Raw genomic sequence first — 26,156 nt, forward strand, 5'->3', positions numbered from 1 at the left:
TATACACGAGTCACCGGCAACACTGAGCACACTGAGTAATGTGTGTACTAATAGTGACATTCCCATTTGCAGCAATGTACCCAGTGGTAAATGACACTGTGAGGAAAGGGAATGCCAAGAAACACAGGTGTGAAAATCCTGTCTACAACAATTAAGAAGGAAAGGAAAGGGGAAAAATACTGGGCTGCAGGAGGGGGGAGTGAATAGTTGCTGCACTTGGTGGAATGGAGGAGGTATTGGCTGCATTTAAAGGACAGGAAGAGTTAATAGCTACAGTACTGTATGCAGTGCAGCCATTAACCCCCTTGCCGTTCCAATTCTGACGGCAAAGGGGGCGGCGCAGCACTTTGAATTTTTTTTTTTAAATCATGTAGCGAGCCCAGGGCTCGCTACATGTTAGCCGCTGACAAGCGGCATCCCCCTACCTAGTTCGATCCGGACCGGCGATCTTTGCAAGCAGGAAATCCCGTTCAGAACGTGATTTCCTGCAGGGCTTCCCCCGTCGCCATGGCGATGGGGCGGGATGATGTCACCAACGTCATGGACATCGGGACGTCAGAGGGATTCCCGATCCACCCCTAAGCGCTGCCTGGCACTGATTGGCCAGGCTGCGCAAGGGGTCGAGAGGGGGGGGGGCGGCGCAGCGCGGCGAATCCGTCGCAATCGGGATATGCACGCAGCTAGCAAAGTGCTAGCTGCGTGCAGTAAAAAAAATGTGAAAATCGGCCCAGCGGGGCTGGAGAAATCCTTTTGCGCAGCTTACCCTGAGCTGAGCTCAGAATAACCGGCAAGAAGGTTAAAGGACACCTGAAGCGAAAATAAACTAATAAAATAAATGATTGTATCTATCTTCCTTCTCCTAAAAATGACTTTTTAAGGTATTCAACAGTCTTATTTTATGTTTAAATCTACTTGTTAAGTTTTAACTGTTTTGTTGTTTTTGCTTAATGGCACATTCATTGAAGTATGCCAGAGCTAAAATTTATGAACTATTGACCCTTTTTATCTCTTTCCTGCTCTCAGAAGCCATTTTCTGCTAGGAAAGTGTTTTATAGTTGGAATTTCTTATCAGTGAGGGTCACACTGTAGTCCCTTCCTGTCTGAGTCAGGACAGAGTCAGCCACTTACATACCTGATACTTAACCCTTCCAGGCAAAGAAAGAAAAAAAGGAACACAGCCTAGTTATTTGTGTGCTTGGCACTGTACATACCCATGTCTATCTCATCATGTCACATGTCACCTCGGGTATCCTTTAACCCTTCCTGGTCCCCAAATGCAACTGTTTATTCTTCCTGGTCACCAAGTGCAGCCATTAACTTTTCTGGGTAGACTTCTACTTGAGTCAGAACAAAAATCCGGCTTAAGAGGGTCCAATATTGCAGTCGACTTATACACGAAGTTGACTTACATTGGAGGATACACAGTAATTTTTTTGAAAACCCTACCAGAATTGAGGCCAATGTATTATGTTTTTACATGGGGGGGGCAGAGGATTGACGGAGCAACTTGTGCGTGATGCCACATGGCGGGCAGAGGATCGGTGTGAACAATTAAGTTGGCTGTCAATCAGGTGAGTTGATCTTCAGGGTGTGTCGCGGCTGGGGGGCATAGGCTGCCGTACACACGCTTGATTATCAGCAGAGGCGGTTGTTATCGGTCACCTCAGGCAACTTTAATGAATTTAGTACTCTGGATCACTAGGGATATATGAGGGAGCAGGCTGCTGTTGTACTTCATTTTCTTGTTGATCTCGATGGACATATGTCTTTTTTCAACCCAAATAGCTATGTAATTATGTAAAGCGTGTATGTGCCTTTAACCTCCTTGGCGGTAATCCCGAGCTGAGCTCGGGGTAAGCCGCCACAGAGGATTGCTCAGGCCCTGCTGGGCCGATTTGCATAATTTTTTTTCAAACACGCAGCTAGCACTTTGCTAGCTGCATGTTTGTTGCGATCGCCCCCACCGTCTCGATGCGCTGCTAGCCGCCGCGATACAGGGCCCCCCCGCATCTCCCTTGCGCAGCCTGGCCAATCGCCGCCAGGCTGCGCTATGGGGTGGATCGGGACTCCCTGTGAAGTCACGACGTTGATGACATCACTCCGCTCGTCGCCATGGCGACGGGGAAGCCCTGAAGGAAATCCCGTTTAGATTTCCGGATGGGCTTGATCGCCGGCGGCGATCGGAGGGGTGGGAGGGACACCGCAGGGAGGGGGGAATCATGTAGCTAGCGCTAGGCTAGGTACATGATAAAAAAAAATAGGCTAAAAAAACCTCCTGCGGTCGCACAGCCAAAAATCAATTGACCGCCAGGGAGGTTAAAGACAGTCATACTTACCTAAGGAGAGGGAAGGCTCTGGGTCCTATAGAGCCTTCCTATTCTCCTCCTGGTGTCCTTGGTGCAGTTCTAGCTTCCATGATTAAATCCCCGCCATGGGAGACTTAGTTTGGAAGTCTTCAGGAGCCTCCCGGAGACAGGTGACTCCATACTGCGCACGTGCAAGTACGTGAGAGAGTGCTCATGCATGCGCAGTATGGAGCGGCCCATCTTTGGGAGCACATGAACTCCAGAAGATTTCTGAAGCCTCCCTTGGGCGGTGGAGACAGCAGCATTTGATCAAATTGGGATCCAGAGCCTTTCCTCTCCTTAGGTAAGCTTGTTTTTATTTAATGACAATTCCCATCGACTTTAGGCGGTCTACCTTTTACCTGCGTGTGCTGTTTTACTATATTCTGTAACAATACTAAAAAGAAGTTAAAAAATTATCTCTTAGGTAAAAACTCAAGAGAAAAAGTTAATTGCATATGGGGCAGAATGTGGTTTTAAAACTGCAACTGTGACAGTTTGATGCAATGAAAAAAAAAAGATCTATAACTGAAAATAAACATAAGAGACCCTTTTCTTTGCTATTTATGCTCTCTTCATTATCTGTACTACATATACAATTCATTATATATATTTTTTCTCTTCGGATTTGCTTTAACCCCCACATTTCAGAAACAAGTTAGTCATTAATCTTAGAAGGTTCTCTTACCCAGTGTGACGTGTCTTTACATATTTCATGACTATATCCTGTAAGTTGTCTTCTACGTCTTTCATTTTCCCTTCCTTGGGTAATATGATTAAGGCATTGGCGTCCCCTTTGTAGGGAATGGCAACGACGTCCGCATCCTCCAAGAAAGCTGCCTGAAAAAAACTCAGTTTCCACATAAAGGGTACTTTCACTGTAACTTTGTCACTGACGTGAAAATCTCCTTCCTTTGTAAACTCCTCCTCAAAAGGTTTTTCCCACTCTCCTAAAAGAGGAAAAATTATTGAATTAGACAATTAAAGAGACTCTGTGACAACATTTTCATGCTTATTTCTTCTCTCCTATACCTGTTCTAATGTGGTCTGTCTTACTGCAGCCTTTCCTAGTTGCACAGTGGCTGTACGGCTTTGTCGGGTTCAGGCACTCAGGCTGGAATGTGCTCATCTGCTTGTGATAGGATAGAAGCTATACACACCCTTTCCAGGCCCCCTGCAGTCTCTGTGTGAGTCACACACTGAGCTACTCTCAGCCTATCACATGCTGTTAGCAGTCATGTCTTTTGTTTGTAAACACGGCCTAAAACTGGCAATGACAAGCCAGAATTGCAGCAGGGAGTGGCAGAAACAGCACAGAGGGGCCCAGGAGAACATAATGAATAGAATGGTATGCTTTTTATTGTAAAAATTTTAGAGTACAGATCATTTTTAAGATGATGAAAGGTGAGTATCAGTTAGCTGTTAGGATTTCCTTTGGACGTCATCACTTAGGATTAGGAGGGTTAGCACTAGTGGGGGGCAGAATTTACGCCTGTGCGTAATTACGCATCCTAATTCTCAATTACACATCGTGAACGTAATGCGAGAATTGCAGATTATGCGTAAAAAAATTTGCCCGTAAATGTAATCACGAACTGTAACTACGCATGTTAGTGTAATTTACGCAACATTTTATTCACAGGTAAGTATCAGTTAGCTGTTAGGATTTCTTTTGGATGTCATCACTTAGGATTATGAGGGTTAGCACTAGTGGGGGGCAGAATTTACGCCTGTGCGTAATTACGCATCCTAATTCTCAATTACACATCGTGATCATAATGCCAAAATTGCAGATTATGCGTAAAAAAATTTGCCCGTAAATGTAATCACGAACTGTAACTACGCATGTTAGTGTAGTTTACGCAACATTTTATTCACATAATTGAGTATATAGACGTGAAAGTTTTTACGCATACGAACTGATTTTTCGTATTGAATATTACTATAATAGACATGCATGTGCAATACACTGGCTGATGAACACAATTTTTATTTTTTTTTGCATACGAACACATTTTTCTCATTGTATATTTAAAGTGAATGTTTACCAGATTAAAAAAAAAAAGTCAGATACTCACCTAAGGAGAGGGAATGCTCGGTCCTAATGAGCCTTCCCCCTCCTCTCCCGGTGCCCTCGGTGCTGCGCAGGATCCCCCGTGGCAGTTTTCGACCAGTTCGGTCAAATACTGCCACTTCCGCATGCCTTCGGGAGCTTTCGGAAGCCTTCGGGAGCACTCGGGCTCCCGATGACGCGGCCACTCCATACTACGCATGCGCGAGCGCCCTCTATGACGCACTCGCGCGTACGTAGTATGGAGCTGCCCGTCTTCGGAAGCCCGAGTGCTCCCGAAGACCTCCGAAGTCCCTGCGGCGGCGGACGCGAACGGGGGAGCCAGCGCAGCACCGAGGGCACCGGGAGAGGAGAGGGAAGGCTCATTAGGACCGAGCCTTCCCTCTCCTTAGGTGAGTATCTGACTTTTTCTTTTTTAAATAGGTACCCATTGGCTTTAAATATTAGCCGCACATGTGCAGTACACTGGCTGATATACACCATTTTTTCTGCATTGAATGTCAAATTACGCATAATTGCGTAATTACAGGTGTCATTTCGAGTGACAAACGTAGTACGCTGTACATAACGTAAATGAAAAATTACAAAAATTTTTGCGTAATCGTAATTTACCTATTTTGAGCACCACTGATTAGCAGTGCACTAGTGGAAATGGCAGATGAGGATATTTTTTAGTTTTTATGATTAATGGGGAGAGGAGAACTAGGCATCAGAAGGGCACTATGTTAGCAAAGGGGATTAGGGGTCAGACACTTAATTTTAATGAATTAGGGTAAGGCAAATTATTGGGGACAGGTCCAGAACTATCCATCTACCGCATCACAAAGCCAATATGTTGGAGTATTAATAACAGGACTCTACCAATTAACTGAATATTGTCTTTTCTGGAAAACGCGACTAGCGGCGGTTCTAGCTACAATGGTAACAAAAAGTAACTTGGGGGGCCCCTAGCAATACCCCGCCCCCCGGCAGCCCCCGAGCTAACTCCCATCCCATCACACTCCTAGCCACACAAATTCATTAGGTGTCCATCAATATGTCCCCAAAAGCATTATTGAGGAACCCATTTTCCCCTCCTCTTTTCCCTTACAAATCTAGAGTGTACACACATTGGGGTCTTACCTAATCCAGGAAGGACACAGGAGGCAGCGCCATGCTCTTACACTCCAGGCTTCACCCCACAGCGCCTCTCTTCCTCTTTCCTTTCAGGCATGTATGGGGTCACCATAGCTGGAGGTGAGGGGACACACATTGGGGTCTTACCTAATCCAGGCTGGGCAAAGGAGGCAGCACCATGCTCTACACTCCAGACTCCTCCCCACAGGGCCACGCTTCCTCATTCCCTTCAGGCATGTATGGGGTCGCCGTAGCTGGAGGGGCGGGGACACACATTGAGGTCTTACCTAATCCAGGCAGGACACAGGAGGCAGCACCATGCTCTACACTCCAGACTCCTCCCCACAGGGCCACGCTTCCTCATTCCCTGCAGGCATGTATGGGGTCGCCGTAGCTGGAGGGGCGGGGACACACATTGAGGTCTTACCTAATCCAGGCAGGACACAGGAGGCTGGACCACACTCTACACTCCGGACTCCTCCCCACAGGGCCACGCTTCCTCATTCCCTGCAGGCATGTATGGGGTCACCATAGCTGGAGGACCGGAGACACACATTGAGGTCTTACCTAATCCAGGCAGGACACAGGAGGCTGGACCACACTCTATACTCCGGACTCCTCCCCACAGGGCCACGCTTCCTCATTCCCTGCAGGCATGTATGGGGTCGCCGTAGCTGGAGGGGCGGGGACACACATTGAGGTCTTACCTAATCCAGGCAGGACACAGGAGGCTGGACCACACTCTACACTCCGGACTCCTCCCCACAGGGCCACGCTTCCTCATTCCCTGCAGGCATGTATGGGGTCGCCGTAGCTGGAGGGGCGGGGACACACATTGGGGTCTTACCTAATCCAGGCTGGGCAAAAGGAGGCTGGACCACACTCTACACTCCGGACTCCTCCCCACTCCTCCTCTCTTCCTCATTCCCTGCAGGCATGTATGGGGTCACCATAGATGGAAGGGAGGGGGACAAACCTTAGGGGAATCATACAGGCTCTGGGGCCCTGGGGCAATTGCCCCCCTTGCCTCTATGGAACCGCTGGCCCTGACACAGAATCTAATCTATCACAAGAAGCCTCATGAGTCCACTCAATATGTGAATGTAACTCTATTGAAGTATCTTAGTACTGTACCTCTAAAATAAATGAAGTTTGCAAGGATGAAAACTGCCTCCTTGTCTACACTGCTCAGCACCTCGGGGATCTTGCCATTGGTATGCTTATCCACATAGCTGTTGATTTGTTTCTTGGCTACTTCATTGTCCTGGAAATCTGTAGAGAAGACTTCTGAATCATACAGTTTCTTGGCATTGTCTAGAAACTCGTCGAGAATATTCCATTCTTTGCTTATAAAGAGGCCATTCCCACTATCAAGATGCAGCTCCGTCTTATTGGACATCACTTCCCGGAGATTCTGGAAACCTCCATGGATTTCCTTTTCAGAGATCTCTGTCATATTGAAACCAATGCCCTCTATTATCTGATCATGGGTGTTGGCCTTGGCGCCGAGGGCAAGTAAAGCCAATGCCGTTGCAATGCTTATCGGAGATAAGACAATATTCTCTGATGGATGAGCTGAAGATATCTGTCTAAATAGATCATAGCCAAATTTGGCGTTTTGTGGAGCTATTCTTTGGGAAGGCAAAGGTTTTTTGACATGGTGGTGGTCTTTCCCTTCTTTGCTGTGGTCGTGTTTCTCATGTTCCTCATTTTTCTTGTGGTCACCATGATGGTCAGCAAACACTGAAGAATACAGAAGAGCTACGCTCAAGCCCAGGTACAAGAGAAACCTCATTTTCCTTTAAAAGAGTAAAGAAATAAATATAATTGTTAGCTTTGTCTAAGGCTAATCAGGAGGCAGAATAGGAATGTCAAGTTTACAATTTTATTAAAAAAAAGTCACCAGTCAATAATATAATGAACTTCCAATTTTCCCTTTTACAAACATATACTATTAAGCCTTGTCTACTAGAGTTGGGCCGAACCTCCGATTTTAGGTTCGCGAACCCTGTTCGCGAACTTCCGCAAAAGGTTCGGTTCGCGAAAAAGTTCGCGAACCGCAATAGACTTCAATGGGGAGGCAAACTTTCAAAGTTTTAAAACATTCTATCAGCTGGAAAAATGATAGAAAACATGTTTCAAAAGCTCTAATACCTGGAGCCACACCTAATTGAGTGAAATACACATCACTGCTGGAGGACCCACCCTCCCTCCTCCTCCTCCAAGCAAGGTCCTTTATACCATTTGCCTACCTACACTAATTAGTTATGGGACAGCTGCTACACACTCTGCTAGGGAGATTTTATCCTCCCTCCTCCCTTCTACCCTTCTACCTCCTACCGGAGGGAGGAGGGTCTCTTCTGCCAGGGAATTATACTATTTTAAAAACCAGTATACATCATACCATAGCTGGGAATACATACATGAGTATACATCATACCATAGCTGGGAATCGAACCCAGATCTCACTGTGTGGTGGGCACATCACCCTAAGCACTGTACCACTACAGAAGTAAGTGAAGCTTGCCTAAAATTTAACATTTATGCTCAATGCATTAGAACCATTAGGTTGCTTAAAGGAGAACTGTAGTGAGAGGTATATGGAGGCTGCCATATTGATTTCCTTTTAAGCTATACCAGTTGCCTGGCAGCCCTGCTGATCTATTTGGCTGCAGTAGTGTGAATCACACCAGAAACAAGCATGCAGCTAATCTTGTCAGATCTTACAAAAATGTCAAACACCAGATCATACCATAGCTGGGAATCGAACCCAGATCTCACTGTGTGGTGGGCACGTCACCCTAAGCACTGTACCACTACAGAAATAAGTGAAGCTTGCCTAAAATTTAACATTTATGCTCAATGCAATAGAACCATTAGGTTGCTTAAAGGAGAACTGTAGTGAGAGGTATATGGAGGCTGCCATATTGATTTCCTTTTAACCACTTGAGGACCCACCCTTTACCCCCCCTTAAGGACCAGCGCTGTCTTAGCTGATCTGTGCTGGGTGGGCTCTGCAGCCCCCAGCACAGATCAGCGTGCAGGCAGAGCGACCAGATCGCCCCCCTTTTTTCCCCACTAGGGGGATGATGTGCTGGGGGGGTCTGATCGCTCCTGCCTGCCGGGTGTTGCGGGGGGGGCACCTCAAAGCCCCCCTCCGCGGCGAAATCCTCCCCCTCCCTCTCCTACCTGGCCCCCCCTGGAGATCCGGGCTGCACAGGACGCTATCCGTCCTGTGCAGCCAGTGACAGGCTGTCTACTGTCACATGGCGGCGATCCCCGGCCGCTGATTGGCCGGGGATCGCCGATCTGCCTTACGGCGCTGCTGCGCAGCAGCGCCGTACAATGTAAACAAAGCGGATTATTTCCGCTTGTGTTTACATTTAGCCTGCGAGCCGCCATCGGCGGCCCGCAGGCTATTCACCGAGCCCCCCGCCGTGAATTGACAGGAAGCAGCCGCTCGCACGAGCGGCTGCTTCCTGATTAATCAGCCTGCAGCTGGCGACGCAATACTGCGTCGCTGGTCCTGCAGCTGCCACTTTGCCGACGCACGGTATAAGCGTGCGGTCGGCAAGTGGTTAAGCAATACCAGTTACCTGGCTATCCTGCAGATCCTCTGCCTCCAATACTTTTAGCCCTAGACCCTGAACAAGCATGCAGCAGATCTGGTGTTTTACATTTTTGTAAGATCTGACAAGATTAGCTGCATGCTTGTTTCTGGTGTGATTCACACTACAGTGGCTGGATAGTGTACTGGTTAAGGGCTCTGCCTTTGACATGGGAGACCAGGGTTTGAATCCTGGCTAGGTCAAGTACCTATTCAGTAAGGAGTTCAAGGCAAGACTCCCTAACACTGCAGGGTGGCCTCTTGAGCACGTCCCTGTGGCTGCAGCTCTTGAGCGCTTTGAGTCTGACAGGAGAAAAGCGCTATACAAATGTTTGGATTATTATTACTGCAGCCAAATAGATCAGCAGGGCTGCCAGGCAACTGGTATAGCTTAAAAGGAAATCAATATGGCAGCCTCCATATACCTCTCACTACAGTTCTCCTTTAAGCAACCTAATGGTTCTATTGCATTGAGCATAAATGTTAAATTTTAGGCAAGCTTCACTTACTTCTGTAGTGGTACAGTACTTAGGGTGATGTGCCCACCACACAGTGAGATCTGGGTTCGATTCCCAGCTATGGTATGATCTGGTGTTTGACATTTTTGTAAGATCTGACAAGATTAGCTGCATGCTTGTTTCTGGTGTGATTCACACTACTGCAGCCAAATAGATCAGCAGGGCTGCCAGGCAACTGGTATAGCTTAAAAGGAAATCAATATGGCAGCCTCCATATACCTTTCACTACAGTTCTCCTTTAAGCAACCTAATGGTTCTATTGCGTTGAGCATAAATGTTAAATTTTAGGCAAGCTTCACTTACTACTGTAGTGGTACAGTGCTTAGGGTGACGTGCCCACCACACAGTGAGATCTGGGTTCGATTCCCGGCTATGGTATGATGTATACTGTTTTTTAAAATAGTATAATTCCCTGGCAGAAGAGACCCTCCTCCCTCCGGTAGGAGGGAGGAGGGAATAGGTAGAAGAGTAGAGGGGAGGAGGGAGGCCAATTAAAATCACCCTAGCAGAGTGTGTAGCAGCTGTCCCATAACTAATTAGTGTAGGCAGACAACTGAGTCAAATGGTATAAAAGGACCTAGCTTGAAGGAAGGAAGGAAGGAAGGAAGGAAGGAAGGAAGGAAGGGAGGGAGGGAGGGAGGGAGGGAGGGTGGGTGGAGTCTTTAGCACTGAAAGCAGTGTGTTTCACAATAACATGTCTGCTGACAGTAAAATGGAGGCGAAAAATTTTGCTTTATGGGGCGAATCGAACTTCCGCAAAAGTTCGCCTGATGTAGGCGAACGCGAACCCCCAAAGTTAGCCTGGAACCGTTCACCGGCGAACCGTTCGGCCCATCTCTATTGTCTACAATCTTTGTCTGCACTTTTAGCCCTTTCTGCTAGAAATCAATGCATTACATTAACCTCTTCAGCCTATCTGGACAACTATAGTCATCCAGATAGGCACTGCTTAAGTCTAACTGGGCACATCCAGTGTTTAAGCGGGGGGTGCATGCACACGTGACCACCGCTCTTACCTTATTTCCATGTTGATGGTTGGGGTAGGGAAGCAAGGCTTCCCTGAACCATTCGCAGTGTCTGTAATGAATGGATGTGACCCCGATCGGGGTCATGTCCATTCATAAGAACAAAAGTTAATAAATAAATGCAACACTTCCTGGTAAATCAGGATTCTGTTTCTAGCACCATCTGGTGACGAAAAGTTAAATTGCAGACATCACACACCTTCAATAAAAGAAATAATAAAATAAATGCCTTCCAAAGCCCCCTGCCCCGCCCACCCCAGCAACCAAGCAAACATAAAAAATAAATAAATAAATAAAACTGTAAAAAAAATCCATAAATAGTTGCCTTAGGGACTCAGCTTTTTTTTAATATGTATTCCATGAGGGTATTTTACTGTTATTTTAGTATATAAGGGCTCCAATTGACGAGACACAAAAAAATAAAATAAAATACTGAAAAAATACACCTTAACCACTTGACCACTGAGGGGTTTTTACTCTTTAGGAGCAGAGCATTTTTTACCTGTCAGCGCTCCTCCCTTTCTTTCGCCAATAGCTTAATCACAACTAATCACAATGACATGATCTATATCTTGTTTTTCACCACCAATTAGGCTTTCTTTGGGACGTATATTATGTTAAGAATCATTTTATTCGAAGCACATTTTAATTGGAATAATTCGAAAAAATTTAAAAAAATAATTATTTCTTCGTTTTCGGCCATTATAGTGTTAAAATAAAAAATTCTACTGTGGATAACACCCACACATTTTATTTGCCCATTTGTCCCGGTTATTGCATCATTTAAAATTTTTCCCTTATACAATGTATGGCGCCAATATTTTATTTGGAAATAAGGGTGCAATTTTTCAGTTTTGCGTCCATCACTATTTATAAGCCTGCATATTAAAAAACAACAGTAATATATCCACTTGAAATAATTATTAAAAAAGTTCAGTCCCTAAGGCAACTATTTATGTATTTTTGTCTGTAATATATATATATATATATATATATATATATATATATATATATATATACATATACAAACATGTTTGGGTACTATGGGGGAGTGTGGGAGGGAAATAGTTAATTTTAAATGCAAGTGTAGGTATTTTTATTAAATTTTTGATGTAGTTTTACTATTTGGCCACAAGGTGTCCTCAGTCATTATTGCCGATTCACGTACATAAGGATGTGAATCGGAAGAAATGAGTGCACTGTAACAAGAGGAAGATACAATGAATGGAGGCGTCTCGGGGACTTAGTTCCCATTCATTCATGTCCCTGCTAACCGATCCCATTGACTAACTTTCGTGTCCCTGGGACTTCAAATGAAGTTTCCCAGGACATGAATATACTGCACCTGGTCCCAGGACATGAATAATTGGCACCATATCCAAATAATATATCAGTGCCATACAGTGCACTAGGGACATCATTTAAATGTTGTGATAGCTGGGGCCAATGAACAAATAAAATGTGTGGGTTTTATTTATAGTATCATTGCTTATTTTAAAACTATAGGGGATGGAATTGGAGAAGTATTGTATTTTTTCCTTTTTTTACCCCCTTGCATTCACCTATAAAATGCATAAAAAATAAAGTAATTACTAAAAACAAGTATTGCCCACAAAAAACTTAATTTGTGGCGATAAAAAGGTGAGACGCAGTAATAAAGTTGTGGCCAAATAAATGGGGGGAGAGCTGACAGGTAAAAATGGCTTTTAGCGTTAAGGTAAAATGGCCTGTAGGCTGAAGTGGTTAATGAAATGAATGTAAAAAAAATAAGTTTTGGCACTCAAAAACCTACAAATGTGCTCCTAGGAGTAGTCATGATCAATCATAATCTGCTAATTAGGGATGCTCAACTCTGGATCCGGATGAAATCCGAATAGTTGTTATTCCGATTTCATCCGGTTAAATCAAATCACCTGTGCGGGGTGGGCGAGGGGGTTAATCTTACGCATCATGACGTCTTCTTCAGTCCGTCCCTCGACGCCTCCAGTGATGCAGTCCACGCGCGTCACGCGACTACAAACACTTCCTCCTTCAACCCGGAAGGAGGAAGTGTTTGTAGTCACGTGACTGCCGCTAGGACCGCATCGTGGGAGGCGCCGAGGGAAGGACCTAAGAAGACGTCAGACAGGTAAGATGAACCCCCCACCCACCCCGCACAGGTGATTTTATTTAACCGGATGAAATCCGAACAACAACTATTTGGATTTCATCTGGATCAGGAGTTGATCATCCCTGCTGCTAATTACAATTACGCAAAATTTCACGTGCATTTTCACAATTATGGTCATATGTAATTGCGATTTGGACATTCAAATTATTTAGTGTCATCCTATTTGTAATTCATGTAATTTTGTGCCGACTTTAGGAGTTAATAGAACATTCCCCATACATGCTATCATTCATCATCATACTATCGTTACCAAAATTGCAATATATGTTAAAGTGACTCTGTAACAAAATGTTGAGCCTTATTTCTTCTATCCTATAAGTTCCTATAGCTGTTCTAATATGATCTGGCTTACTGCAGCCTTTCCTAGTTGCACAATGGCTGTGTTATCTCTGTTATATGATCTAATCTTCTCTCCTCTGTCGGCAGTCAGGCTGGAATGTGCTGTGCTGCTTGTGATTGGATAGAAGCTATACACACCCTCTCCAGGCCCCCTGCACACTCTGTATGACTCACATATTCTGTATGACTCACACACTGAGCTACTCTCAGCCTATCACTTGCTATGTCTTTTGTTTGTAAACACTGCATACAAATGGCAATTACAAGCCAGGATTGCAGCAGGGAGTGGCAGAAACAGCACAGAGGGGCCCAGGAGAACATAATGAATAGAATGGTATGCTTTATATTGTAAGAATTTTACAGTACAGATTCTCTTTAAGGAAAATGGTGGGCTTAAGGCAACATTTTTTTTTCACAAACATCTTGTAGTTTTTGAGTCAATCGATTTTAAAAATGCAAAGAAACATTTTTTTTTTAAAGAGACACTGTAAGAACCACCCTCTTGGGGATACTTACCTCGAGAGGGGAAATCCTCTGGATCCTAATGAGGCTTCCCCCATCTTTCTCCGTCCCAGTGATCCAGCGCTAAAAGCCCTCAAAACCACAGCAAACCACAGCCAACAAGTATTGCCAGGACGGAGGAGGATGGGGTAGGCCTTATTAGGATCCAAGGTAAGTATTCCCCAGGAATGAGGAAGGCGGGCTCTAACCATTTTTCTCTAACCCCCTGCCGACCGCTCCACGCCACTTGGTGTAAAAGCGACGGCAGCCCCAGGACCACTCCATGCTGATTGGCGTGAATGGCTAGGGGCGGGGATTGCAAGAGATTGCGTGTGTCAATGCGCACGTATCCCCACTGGAATGACGGAGCTCTGCTCTGCCATCAGGCGGTGATGTCGTCTAATAGGACTGTACAGTGCTGCGATCTAAGGCAGCGCTGTACTAGGGGACAGCTGTGTGACAAGGCTGTCTCCCTGGCAGGCTCAGGGGTGATCTGCTGTCATAGACTGAAGCCTACGATCACAGTGATTGGCTGGCGGGAGGAGGGAGGGCGGGGATAGTATAAAGTAAAAAAAAATAGCTAAATTTATTTAAAAATAAATCAAATACATATTTGTATAGAAATAAACAAACATCCCAGCAAAGATCAGAACCCACCAACAGAGAGCTCTGTTGGTGGGCAGAAAAGGGAAGGGGGGTATCACTTGTGTGCTGAGTTGTACGGCCTTGCAGTGAGGCCTTAAAGCAGCAGTGGCCTATTTAGTAAAAAATGGCCTGGTCATTAGGGGGCGGGGGGGGGGGGGGGGGTTAACACCGCAGTCCTCAAGTGGTTAAACTGTCATTTTTCCAAGTTTAAAAAATATTTACCCATATGCAATTCACCGTTTCTCCTGAGTTTTGTCTGAGGTGATATTTTTACACCTTGTCATAAAATGCCTTTGAAGCCCTCAGCAAGCGAGAAAATACTCAAAATAATTTTGATAGTACTTTTTCACCAGCTTGTAGGTACTTTTTCAATTGCAAAAAGCTTAAAAGTTATTCTAAAGAGAATAGGAAAATTATCTTCTAGGCGATAACTCATGAGAAAAAGTTATTTGCAGATGGGCCAAGGTCTTTGTGAAAAATTATTTTTTGCCTAGTGCACACTATTCCCTTTAAAGGACTTACGAGGCCAGACAGGCAAAAATAGATCAGTACCTGTCAGATTTTTTATTTCATAGAGGACGTCATCCTCACCCTCTGTTTTGTTCTGCCGCCATTATACTCCTTGTACTGGCCCCAGGTCGGGTCCCAACCCCATATAGAGCCTTCCCTATTAACCAATAGGAATTAGGACAGCCTCCTCCCTTTTATGGCCCTTGCAAGATGTACAGTGGGGGTTAAACAAAGCCTGTCAGCTGTTTCGCATTAAACAAATGCTTCCTCAGAGGCTATAAGGATGAACCTAAGGAAGGCCAAAAATGCCCATTGTTTGGAATAGTTGCCTTTTTCCTTTTCTACCTTCAATACAGTGTGTCCAGGCCTCCTTGCAGAGGAATCAGACCATATAGAGCCTGCCCTACCAACCAATAGGAATTAGGACAGCCTCCTCCCTTTTATGGCCCTGCAAGATGGTTCCCCAGACTGTGAGGGTCTGGGGGCCAGAGGCCCATACGCAATTTACTTATTCTCCTGAGTTTTCTCCAAGGTGATATTTTTGCACTTTATCGAAAAAATGCTTTTTAAACCACCTGCAAGCAAGAAAATACTCAAAATAATTTTTATAGTACTTCTTTGACCTACTTTTTTGGTACTTTTTCAACTGCAGAGTGCTGAAAAGTTATTTTAAAAAGAAGTTGGAAAAATTATCTCCTAGTAGAAAGCTCAGGAGAAAAAGTAAATTGCATATGGATCATTGTCAATAAAATGCCTCTTAACCCCCCAGCAAGTAAGAAAATACACAGAATAATGTGATAGTACCTTTTCTACTAATTTTGGAAATTTTTCAACTGCAAAATGCTGAAAAGTATCACTTAGGAGAAAACTCTGGAGAAAAAGGGAATTTCATATTGCAGTTTACTCCTAGAAAATGTTTTTTTAACTTCTTTTTAAAATGACTTTTGAGCATTTTGCAGTTGAAAATGTACCAAAAAGTTGGTGAAAAAGTACTATCAAAATTATTTTGAGTACTTCCTAGCTTGCAGTTGGTTTAATTGTTATTTTATTGGCAAGATGTGAATGTATTACCTAAGAGAAAACTCAGGAGAAAAGGTTAATTGCACATGGGCCAGAATTTTCTCCTCGGAGATATTTTCACAACTGGTCATAAAATGCCTTTTAGGCTAACAGCAAGCAAGAAAATGCTCAAAGTAAATTTGATAGTAACTTTTCACCAGCTTTTGAGTACTTTTTCAATTGTAAAATGCTGAAAAGTTAGTTTAAAGCGGAATTTAACCCAGAATTTCTTCTTTGCTCTAATAGATTATTCACAGCATATTATATATAACCAGCATTTTTTTTTTTTACTAGAACATCATTCAAAGGGTTAAACACAGGCTTCAGAAGCTCCCCTGCCAGCAGAGCTGCCGCAAATGAATGTTAACCACTTCACCACTGAGCGGTTTTACCCCTTGACCACCAGAGCAATTTTCACCTTTCAGCGCTCCTTCCATTCATTCGTCTATAACTTTATTATTACTTATCACAATGAAATGAACTATATCTTGGTTTTTTTTGCCACCAATTAGGCTTTCTTTAGGTGGGACATTATGCCAAGAATTATTTTATTCTAAATGTGTTTTAATGGGAAAATAGGAAAAAATGTGTGACATTTTTTTTTTATTATTTTTCAGTTTTTGGCCTTTATAGTTTTTAAATAATGCATGCTACTGTAATTAAAACCCATGAAATTTAATTGCCCTTTTGTCCCGGTTATAAAACCGTTTAAATTATGTCCCTATCACAAGGTTTGGCGCCAATATTTTAATTGGAAATAAAGGTGCATTTTTTTCAGCTTTGCGTCCATCCCTAATTACAAGCCCATAGTTTATAAAGTAACAGTGTTATACCCTCTTGACATAAATATTTAAAAAGTTCTGTCCCTAAGGTAACTATTTATGTATTTTTTTTTATTGTCATTTTTTTTTAATTACAAGAAGAAAAAAATTGGGGAGTGTGGGAGGTAAGGAGTTAATTTTGTGTGTAAAACTAATTTATTTGTATGTGAAAAATGCTTTAGGGTGTAGTTTTACTATTTGGCCACAAGATGGCCACAGTAACATTTTGTTTATGCGACCTGCAAGCGTCCGGAAGGACGCTTGCAGGAAGTACAAAGAGGCTGGGAACTTTTTTTTTTCACAATGATCGCGCTGCTTATCGGTGAAGCAGCGGATCATTGCGGGGCTTAGATCAACGAACGGGAATGGATTTTCCCGTTCATTGATCTCCAGGCGAGCGGCCGGCGGCGTGTTTACCCATGGGAGTGAGCGCTAGAGCGAGTGGGAGCGTGGGCAGCGGCGGGAGTGTGGAAAGTACGCATTTCTCCGTCCCTGGTGGTGAAAGGATGGGAAAAGGGACGGAGAAATGCGTATGCGTGGGGGTAAAGTGGTTAAACAATGTTATCTTGTGTTTACTTAAATGTATCAAGTAAGGAATGTGACACATTCTCTGACTGTGGAGAAGCTCCCGGACACAGACAAAGAGTCAAGGCATGTCTGCCTGAATGAATTAATAAAAGCAGTTATTAATACATTGCAAAGTCAGCTCACAAAGCAAAAAACTGTACTTTTGGGAAGCTATAACTTATAAATGGATAATAATACTTATGCACAAAGTAGGAAAACATGTTTTTATTGAATATTATGTCCGGGTTTTCAACCGCTTTAAAGAGAAGATGAAAATGATCACCTAGGAGATAACTCAGGTGAAAAAGTGAATTGCATATGGGTCATCATCAATAAAATACCCCTTAAACCACAAGAGACCAAGAAAATTGGAGTATGTGAATAAATTGTCTTTATCTCAAACCACAGCATGTGTCTATTTGTTAGTGGTCGGTCCACCACCGCCACCCGAATATTTTAAACATTTTAGCATATTTTATCCTGTTGGCGCCTCTGTACATCTGTTTGTCAAGTTATCCACCTTGGTGGAAGGGTGATACACCCTCTTTTCCTTCTTCGGAGAGCGACATCTTAATCCTGAGTGGGGACAGGTCTAATCTCCTCACCTGCCTATACGGTGGTTGCCTGAGTGGTAACCCATGTTTGTGAGTATAATACTTACCTAACACTGTTCCTCCTTGTTCCAATACATACTACACCATATCGGGCTCTCGGTTTCTCTATTTTATCAAAATAATTTTGACAGAACTTAACTATTTCAACTACAGAGTGCTGAAAAGTTATTTTAAAAAGAAGGGGAAAAATTATCTCCTGGATGAAAACATCGGGGAAAAGGGAATTAGATATGGGCCTTGGGCCCATATGCAATTCACATTTTTTTCCTAAGTTTTCTCTAAGGTGATATTTTCACAATCTTGTTATAAAATGCTTATTAAACTACCAGCAAGGAACAAAAACATTCAAAATAATTTTGATAGTACTTTTTCACCAACTTTTATGAACTTTTTCAATTGTAAAATGCTTAAAAGTTTATTTAAAGAGAATATCACAATTATCTCTTAGGAGATAACTCAGGAGAAAAAGTTAATTGCAGATGGGCCCAGTTTTTCCTCCTAGGTGATATTTTCTCAACTTGTCAATAAAATGCCTGTTAAACCACTGGCAAACAAGAAAACACACACAAAAGTAAATTTAACCTACTTTTTGGTATCTTTTCAATAGCAAAAATCTAAAAAGTTATTGCAAAGAGAAAAAATATCTCCTAGGAGGAAACTCAGGAAAAAAAGTTAATTGCATATGGGCCCCTGTCAATAAAGTGTCTCTTAACCTCCTCAGCGGTATGGACGAATATATCCGTCCATCACCGCCGGAGGTCGCCGCTCAGGCCCTGCTGGGCCGATTTTTGCAAAATAAAAAGCAGCACACGCAGCCGGCACTTTGCCAGCCATGTGTGCTGCCTGATCGCCGCCACTCTGCGGCGATCCACTGCGAGCAGCGGCAAAAGAGGGTCCCCCCAGCCGCCCGAGCCCTGCGCAGCCGGAACAAAAGTTCCGGCCAGCGCTAAGGGCTGGATCGGAGGCGGCTGACGTCAGGATGTCGGCTGACGTCCATGACGTCACTCCGCTCGCCACTATGGCGACGATGTAAGCAAAACAAGGAAGGCTGCTCATTGCGGCCTTCCTTGTTTATTCTGGTCGCCGGAGGCGATCAGAATGACGCTTCTGGAGCGCCCTCTAGTGGGCTTTCCTGCAGCCAACTTTTAGTTGGCTGCATGAAACAGTTTTTTTTTTATTTAAAAAAAACCCTCCCGCAGCCGCCCTGGCGATCTTAATAGAACGCCAGGGAGGTTAAACAACCACCAGCAAGCAAGAAAATACTCAAAAGCATTTTGAAAGCACTGTTTCGCCAACTTTTAGGAACTTTTTCAATTGTACAATGCTTACAATTTAAAAGAGAAAGGAAATAAATAATAGAAGGGGAAAAAAGTTCATTTCTCCTGATTTTTCTCCTAGGAGATAATTTTTGAACTTCTTTTTAAAATAACTTATCAGCACCAAAGTACCAAAAAGGTGAAAACATACTATTATTATTTTGAGTATCTTCTCGCTCGCTGGGCCTAGGCATACAAAGCATTTTATTAAATAAGTGTAAAAAAAAAACAAATAGCAGAAGACGCAAAAGAAAAAGTGAATTGCATATAGGCCAAGTGCAATTCGCTATTTCTCCTAAGTTTTCTGGGTGATATTTTCACAACTTATCAACAAAATGCTTTTCAGGCCACCAGCAAGCAAACACACTTATACTTTTATCTACTTTTAATACTTTTTTTTTCAATTGCAGAGTACTGAAACTTTATTTTAAACAGCAGATGAACACATTACTCCTAGGAGAAAACTTAGATAAAAAGGGGCAGTTGAATAAGGGACCATATGCAATTCACTTTTTCTTCGTAGGCTGCATTTCCACTTGTGCGGTGGGAATCGTCACGGTCTATGCGAATTTTCATGCGAATTCGCATGGATGACGATGTATGGGAATTTAACCATGGCAGTGCTGGTGTGATTTTCCATTGTTTCGAATTCACATGAAAATTCGCATACCCAAACCGCATGCGAATTTCCTATTAAATACATTGTATGCGATTCGCATAGCGGTATGCGGATTCTGATGGCTCTGTCATGCAAATTTAATCTGCACAGAAAAACGCAAAGGAATCCTGACAAGTGGAAACAGTCCCATTCACTTGTATTGCTATGCGAATTTGCATGCGACAAACGCATGCAAATTCGCGATAGTGGAAATGAGCTCTCAGTGTTCTTCCAGGTGATTTTTTTCACACCTTAGAAATAAAATGCCTTTTAAAGAGACACTGAAGCGGAAAAAAAAATGATAATATAATGAATTGGTTGTGTAGTACAGATAATTACTAGAACATTAGTAGCAAAGAAAATATTCTCATATTTTTATTTTCAGTTATATCGTGTTTTTTACAACATTGCATCATTCTCTAATACTTGCAGTTTACACACTACTCAGCATTCTACATGATTTTACTGAGCAGGTCAGTGAATTATTGACCAGTCCTCTGCAGAGAAAAAAAAATACAATGACTGACAGTTGACACTTGAGATAACAAGCTTCAGAAGACAGAGCTCTCTGCGACTTTGAAAGTGAACGTTTGCATAGATAACAACTGGAGTTTCTTAACTCTCCCTGTACTGGAAAACAATATTAGACTTTTGTGGCTGCTCCTAATGTTTTATTTCTTAGCTGAGCTCACTGCTCAGAGAGAGTGAAGAAACATTTTCTACGACACCAAAAAAGTTGTTGAGCAGAAGCTACCTTATTGTTTCTTTGTATTTTTTTTAAATATTTCCTTTTGATAAATGTTTATCTCTACCACAGCCAGTAAAAAAAAAAAAAAATCAAAGCAAAACACTCCTTCAAGAAATTTTATAAACATTGATTCAGGCAGCATGCCGGTGGCGTAGTGGTCAACACTCTTGCCTTGCAGCGCTGGGCCCCCGGTTCATATCTCAGCCAGGTAGAAGAAAAAGGGACACCGAGAGCCCAGTATAGTGTAGTATGTAAAATTAATGGGTATATAGAAAGTAAGTAGACAATATACACACAAACCAGGGTCACCGTATGGTCAACCACTGTAAATGCAGGTGGGGAGATTAGACCTGTCCTCACTCAGGATTAAGATGTTGCGCTCTCTGTAGATCAGAAAAAAGGGTATAAACCCCTCCATCAGGGGTGGACACATGTATTGTAGAAGGAGAACAGAGGCGCCAACACCCCACTATATGTACGTACCCACCAATGCCAATACCGCCCTATTATTCACTAATTATTACGCCAATATTATACCCACCCCCCATTTTCTGTTTATCCTCATTACCCCACGGTCACCATACTAGAACATGTATAACTATTGTTATCATCATATACACATCCCGCATTGTCATACAAACTATGGTCCGATGGCGCTTCTTTTTGTCTCTGCCTTTACAGTTGTATACTCCTACCTATTATTGCCTGAGGAAGCAAGAATATACCTGCGAAACGTGTTGCTTTGTATTTTTGGAGTATTTAAATAAATGTATCTGTTTGAAAATCTAAAGTTTCATGTCTACTTCGGGGTGTAAGTCCACCACTGCCTTCCTTGAAAATTTTAAAGCTTTTAGCATATTTTATCCTGTTGGCGCCTCTGTTCTCCTTCTACAATATCCCAGCCAGGGCACTATCTGCACGCAGTTTGTATGTTCTCCCCGTGTCTGCGTTGGTTTTCTCCAGGCACTCCAATTTCCTCCCACATCCCTAAGACATACAGATAAGTTAATTGGCTTCCCCCTAAATTAGTCCTAGACTATGATACATACACTACACTATACATACAGTGTCCCTACACTACGCGATATAGACTTTTGACTAAGGTAGGATTAGATTGTGAGCTCCTCTGAGGACAGTCAGTGACATGACTATGTACTCTGTAATGTGCTGCAGAAGATGTCAGTGCTATATAAATACATAATAATAATATGGTGGGACATTAGACTATGACTATGGTAAGATTAGATTGTAAGCTCCTCTGAGGACAGTCAGTGACATGACTATGTACTCTGTAATGTGCTGCAGAAGATGTCAGTGCTGTATAAATACATAATAATAATATGGTAGGAATTAGACTATGACTATGGTAGGATTAGATTGTGAGCTCCTCTGAGGACAGTCAGTGACATGACTATGTACTCTGTAAAGTGCTGCAGAAGATGTTGGCACTACATAAATAATAATAATAATCATTCTAAAACAAACCTTTACTCAAAAGGTCTGTTTGTAGTAATGTCAAGAAGTTTTGAATCAGGATGATACTTTTTATTGGCAAACTTATAGGTAAAAAAAAAAGGAAGCTTTCGGAATATAAAGATTCTTCAGACTTTGTTCCTGTATATTAACAAGATATTTAAAGCACATAGCTCATATGCACTGGACATTCAGAGTTGTATATAAGCTGCATATTTTAACATCTTGTTAATATACAGGAAAAAAGTCTGAAGAATCCTTATTAGCCAAAAGCTTACTTTCTATTTACTTCTAAGTTAGCCAATAAATGGTATCATCCTGATTTGAAACTTCATGCTTTTACTGATGGCTAATACAGTACACCACTCTACTGCTTCTACGATAGCGATAGTTAATATCTCAGAGTAAATGAGCTGTTTATACTCACTGCAGAGTCCAGAGATCCCAGAATCACCAGACGTGTATGGCCAAACCGACCACTTATATAGATCTGTGTCTAGACTATTGCAAAAGCAATGTCTCTTCTAAATATTAACCTGACCAGCTCACTGCCATGTGCTCACTTGCGGAACAGCAAATATTGCTGAATACATCTGTTTGCCTTCATAATGTGCCAAAAGAAGGGGGTTTGGGGTTTGTCGGTACAAGCGTTTTTAAAACCCGCAGAAACCAATTTTAAATGCACTTTAGGAGGTGTCATAGCCTTTCAGTGAATTATGATTACAGAGTGTAAGATAATTCTTCAAAAAAGAACAAAGCAAAAAAGTCTGGCACTGTAGCTTTAATGGGTGAGCAGCAAGTGTACAAACACGGGTGCTAGAAAGTTCATAAATCACAACATGAAAGCTTCATAAAGGTGGATGTTACTTATCGTGCTCTGCTGGGGATGGGAGACAGCTGTGGGCGCCAGTAGGTGCACGGCCTTACAACCGTTTCAATGGGGTAAGCCTTGCTTCTTCGGAGGCTAAACGTGCACATATGCTGGATGGAAGAGGCCATTAAAATAGCCTTCTTCCGTGTAAGGTCCCGCCTACCTGTCCTGCATGACGTGGGATAATACTATTGGATGCGGCTTGTAACGCGTCATGACGGCGGTGCATGCGTCACCGTGTACTACAGATGCGTACATACTTGGAGTACGAAGACATTGCCATGGCAACCTATGCCGCTCACAAAGCCGCGTGAGAGGCGGCAGCCCAGACATTCAGGCTGTCAGCCAATCAGCGGAAAGGGGGAAGGTTCAAAAACATTATGCATCAAGGCGGCCAGTCAAATAAAAACATAGCAATATGTAGAACTGTCAGTCTGTCCCGCATTCCACACCGGGCAGCAGGAGAAAGATCCCGCAACCAGGGATGCAGGCGGGCGGACATGACAGACACAAAAATACAAAAATAGATGCTATGCCACGTAGAGCGCTGGATATATTATCCAGGCATACAGCTTAATAGCTAATAGCGTGGTAAGGCCGTGCACCTACTGGCGCCCACAGCTGTCTCCCATCCCCAGCAGAGCACGATAAGTAACATCCACCTTTATGAAGCTTTCATGTTGTGATTTATGAACTTTCTACCACCCGTGTTTGTACACTTGCTGCTCACCCATTAACCCTCCTGGCGTTCTATTAAAAACCGCCAGGGGGCAGCGCTGCCGTTTTTTTTATTTTTTTTTTGTAAATCATGTAGCGAGCCTAGGGCTCGCTACATGATAGCCGCTGCTCAGCGGCATCCCCCCAGCCCCTCCGATCGCCTCCGGCGATAGGCGATCAGGAAATCCCGTTCAAAGAGGTCATGGACGTCGTGACGTCTAAGGGAGACCCGATCCACCCCTAAGCGCTGCCTGGCGCTGATAGGCCAGGCAGTGCAGGGGTCTAGGGGGGGGCTCTTCGGCGACACGGATAGCGGCGAATCGGCGCTGGGCGGCGGCGATCGGCGTGCTGACGCAGCTAGCAAAGTGCTAGCTGCGTTCAGCAAAAAAAAAATTACACAGATTGGCCCAGCAGGGCCTGAGAAAACCTCCTGCGCGGCTTACCCCGAACTACGTTTGGGGTTACCGCCAGGAAGGTTAAAGCTACAGTGCCAGACTTTTTTGCTTTGCTCTTTTTTGAAGAATTTGCAGTACTTTGCCTTCTGTCTAGCGCACGTAGCTTCTGCTGGGGTTTACCATCAATATACAGCTGCCACTATCCACTGTTTTTACTGAGTGCCTGCCTTCCTTCTTTTGGTGACAGAGTGTAAGATCCTCGGGGCACTCATGGCGGCGGAATGCCGAGACCCACACTGAGGCGCAAGCCTCTGGGTCTCGGCAGGCCACTGATGTCCCGGGAGCACGTGGCGCTCAGCTCCCATTCGATAGTCGGCGGACGCACTCTCAGTACGCACTCCGCCGCTGTAAACAATAACCACGTGTGTATGGCGTGTCAGCTGACCTGCTGACACGCCACAATGTCGCTGGTCATTTTGGATGCTTTTGCTTTCTGATTGGTTAGTTCTTGTATTTAACTCAAGTGAGCGCCCCCAAACATCGCCGGTGATAGCATTAGCTTTTGGCTTGTTGCTGGGTACGCGCTCACAAAAACCTTTTGACTCCTGTTGCCGATTTTGCCTTGTATCTTGAACAAGCTTACTTTAGATTCGATTACCTGTTGCTGACTCTGCTTGTTCCTGACCACGCTATATTGGATCACCTGTTGCCGACTCTGCTTGTTCCTGACCACGCTCTATTGGATCACCTGTTGCCGACTCTGCTTGTTTCCTGACCACGCTCTATTGGATCACCTGTTGCAGACTCTGCTATTGTACCTGGATTCTGATTGCTGCCTGGATCGACCTCTGGCTGGATAAGGACTTGCATGAACGCTGCCTGCCCTGACATCTAGTACTGACCACCCTATCTCTAGCACATCATCTGCATACCATTACTCCTGCTTGCAGTCATCTGACTCTCATCTGGATTGTCTCATCCGTCAGGCCTCAGGTGACTATATCATTGTCAACTGTGCTTTGTATTATTGCTATTGGTTCTGTTGGTGGATACTATCTGTCAGTCTGTATGCTACATCTACCTGCAGGGTTATTGTAGTTTTGTGCTAGGTAGGAGCGTGTGCAGGTGTTACAGGCTGGGCTATAAGTCAGTCATATGGGCATACAGTCTGACCTATAGTCATTGGCCAGACAAGCCTGACACAGAGTTTGTTAAATTCAGCCCTGTACACACCTTCAATTATGATTGGCTAATCACTGACCTATTTTACCACTACCATGTAGTGGTCAACCGTCATTAATGGAAGGTGGTTATTGGCAAGTCATTGGCCAATCAAAATTGAAAGTGTGTACCAGGCTTTACGGTGCATACACAGATCCAATTTTGATTAGCCAATCATATCCCCTCCATGTAGGAGGGCCAACAGATTTGTAATACTATGAATAGATTGTGTAGATAAGTCCTCATACTACATAGATGTGGTAAAATTGGCATGGCCAATCAAAGTTTGATGTGTGTGTGTGTGCACTCTTGACTATTTGTTGCCAGAAACCAGCGGAGTGTCATGAATGGGTAGCACATCATCTTGGAAGAGAGTAGAGTTTACCAGGACCACTTCCATCTGGGTGTTCTTTAATACGGACATGTACATTATGCAGTTAATTTAAAGAGGGCCTCCATAGTAAAACTCAAAATACTGCAGCGTCCCTGTAAAAAAAGTTATATTTACCTGAGTAGCCTTGTCCTGCGAAACTGCTCCGAAGACCCCACATCAAGGGCACAGAGAGGCAGCAGGGGGCTGGCAAAAGCCAAAGGTAAGAAAAACTTACCCCGCATCACTTGACGTCTGGCGCCTGGCCACGACTCCTCTGTCCTCAGAGAAAAACGCCATGCCATTTACTGTAGTAAACAGCTTGACTTTTTCTCAGAGGAGAGAGGGGAGGCGGGGCCAGGCGCCAGAAGTCAAGTGATGTGGGGTCTTCGGGGCAGTTTAGCAGGACAAGGCTGCTCAGGTAAATATAACTTCAAGGGCACAGAGAGGCTGCAGGGGGCTGGCAAAAGCACAAGGTA

At 43.7% G+C, this 26,156-nt stretch overlaps 1 protein-coding gene across 1 annotated transcript in view; it reads right to left on the reverse strand.

The window, feature by feature from the left end:
* The window catches only part of LOC137533359 (alpha-1-antitrypsin-like), a 38,994-nt gene extending 16,375 nt beyond the window's left edge, over nucleotides 1-22,619 (reverse strand). The window contains exons 1-3 of the mRNA XM_068254729.1: nucleotides 22,531-22,619; nucleotides 6,667-7,331; nucleotides 3,034-3,295 (exon numbers count right to left, since the gene is read on the reverse strand). Coding sequence (XP_068110830.1) covers nucleotides 3,034-3,295; nucleotides 6,667-7,327 — 923 coding nt within the window. The 5' untranslated portion in view covers nucleotides 7,328-7,331; nucleotides 22,531-22,619. The remainder of the gene's footprint in view (nucleotides 1-3,033; nucleotides 3,296-6,666; nucleotides 7,332-22,530) is intronic.
* Between the last annotated feature and the right edge of the window lie 3,537 nt (nucleotides 22,620-26,156).

Source organism: Hyperolius riggenbachi, chromosome 9, assembly GCF_040937935.1.
Source record: "Hyperolius riggenbachi isolate aHypRig1 chromosome 9, aHypRig1.pri, whole genome shotgun sequence".
Classification (NCBI taxonomy): Eukaryota; Metazoa; Chordata; class Amphibia; order Anura; family Hyperoliidae; genus Hyperolius; species Hyperolius riggenbachi.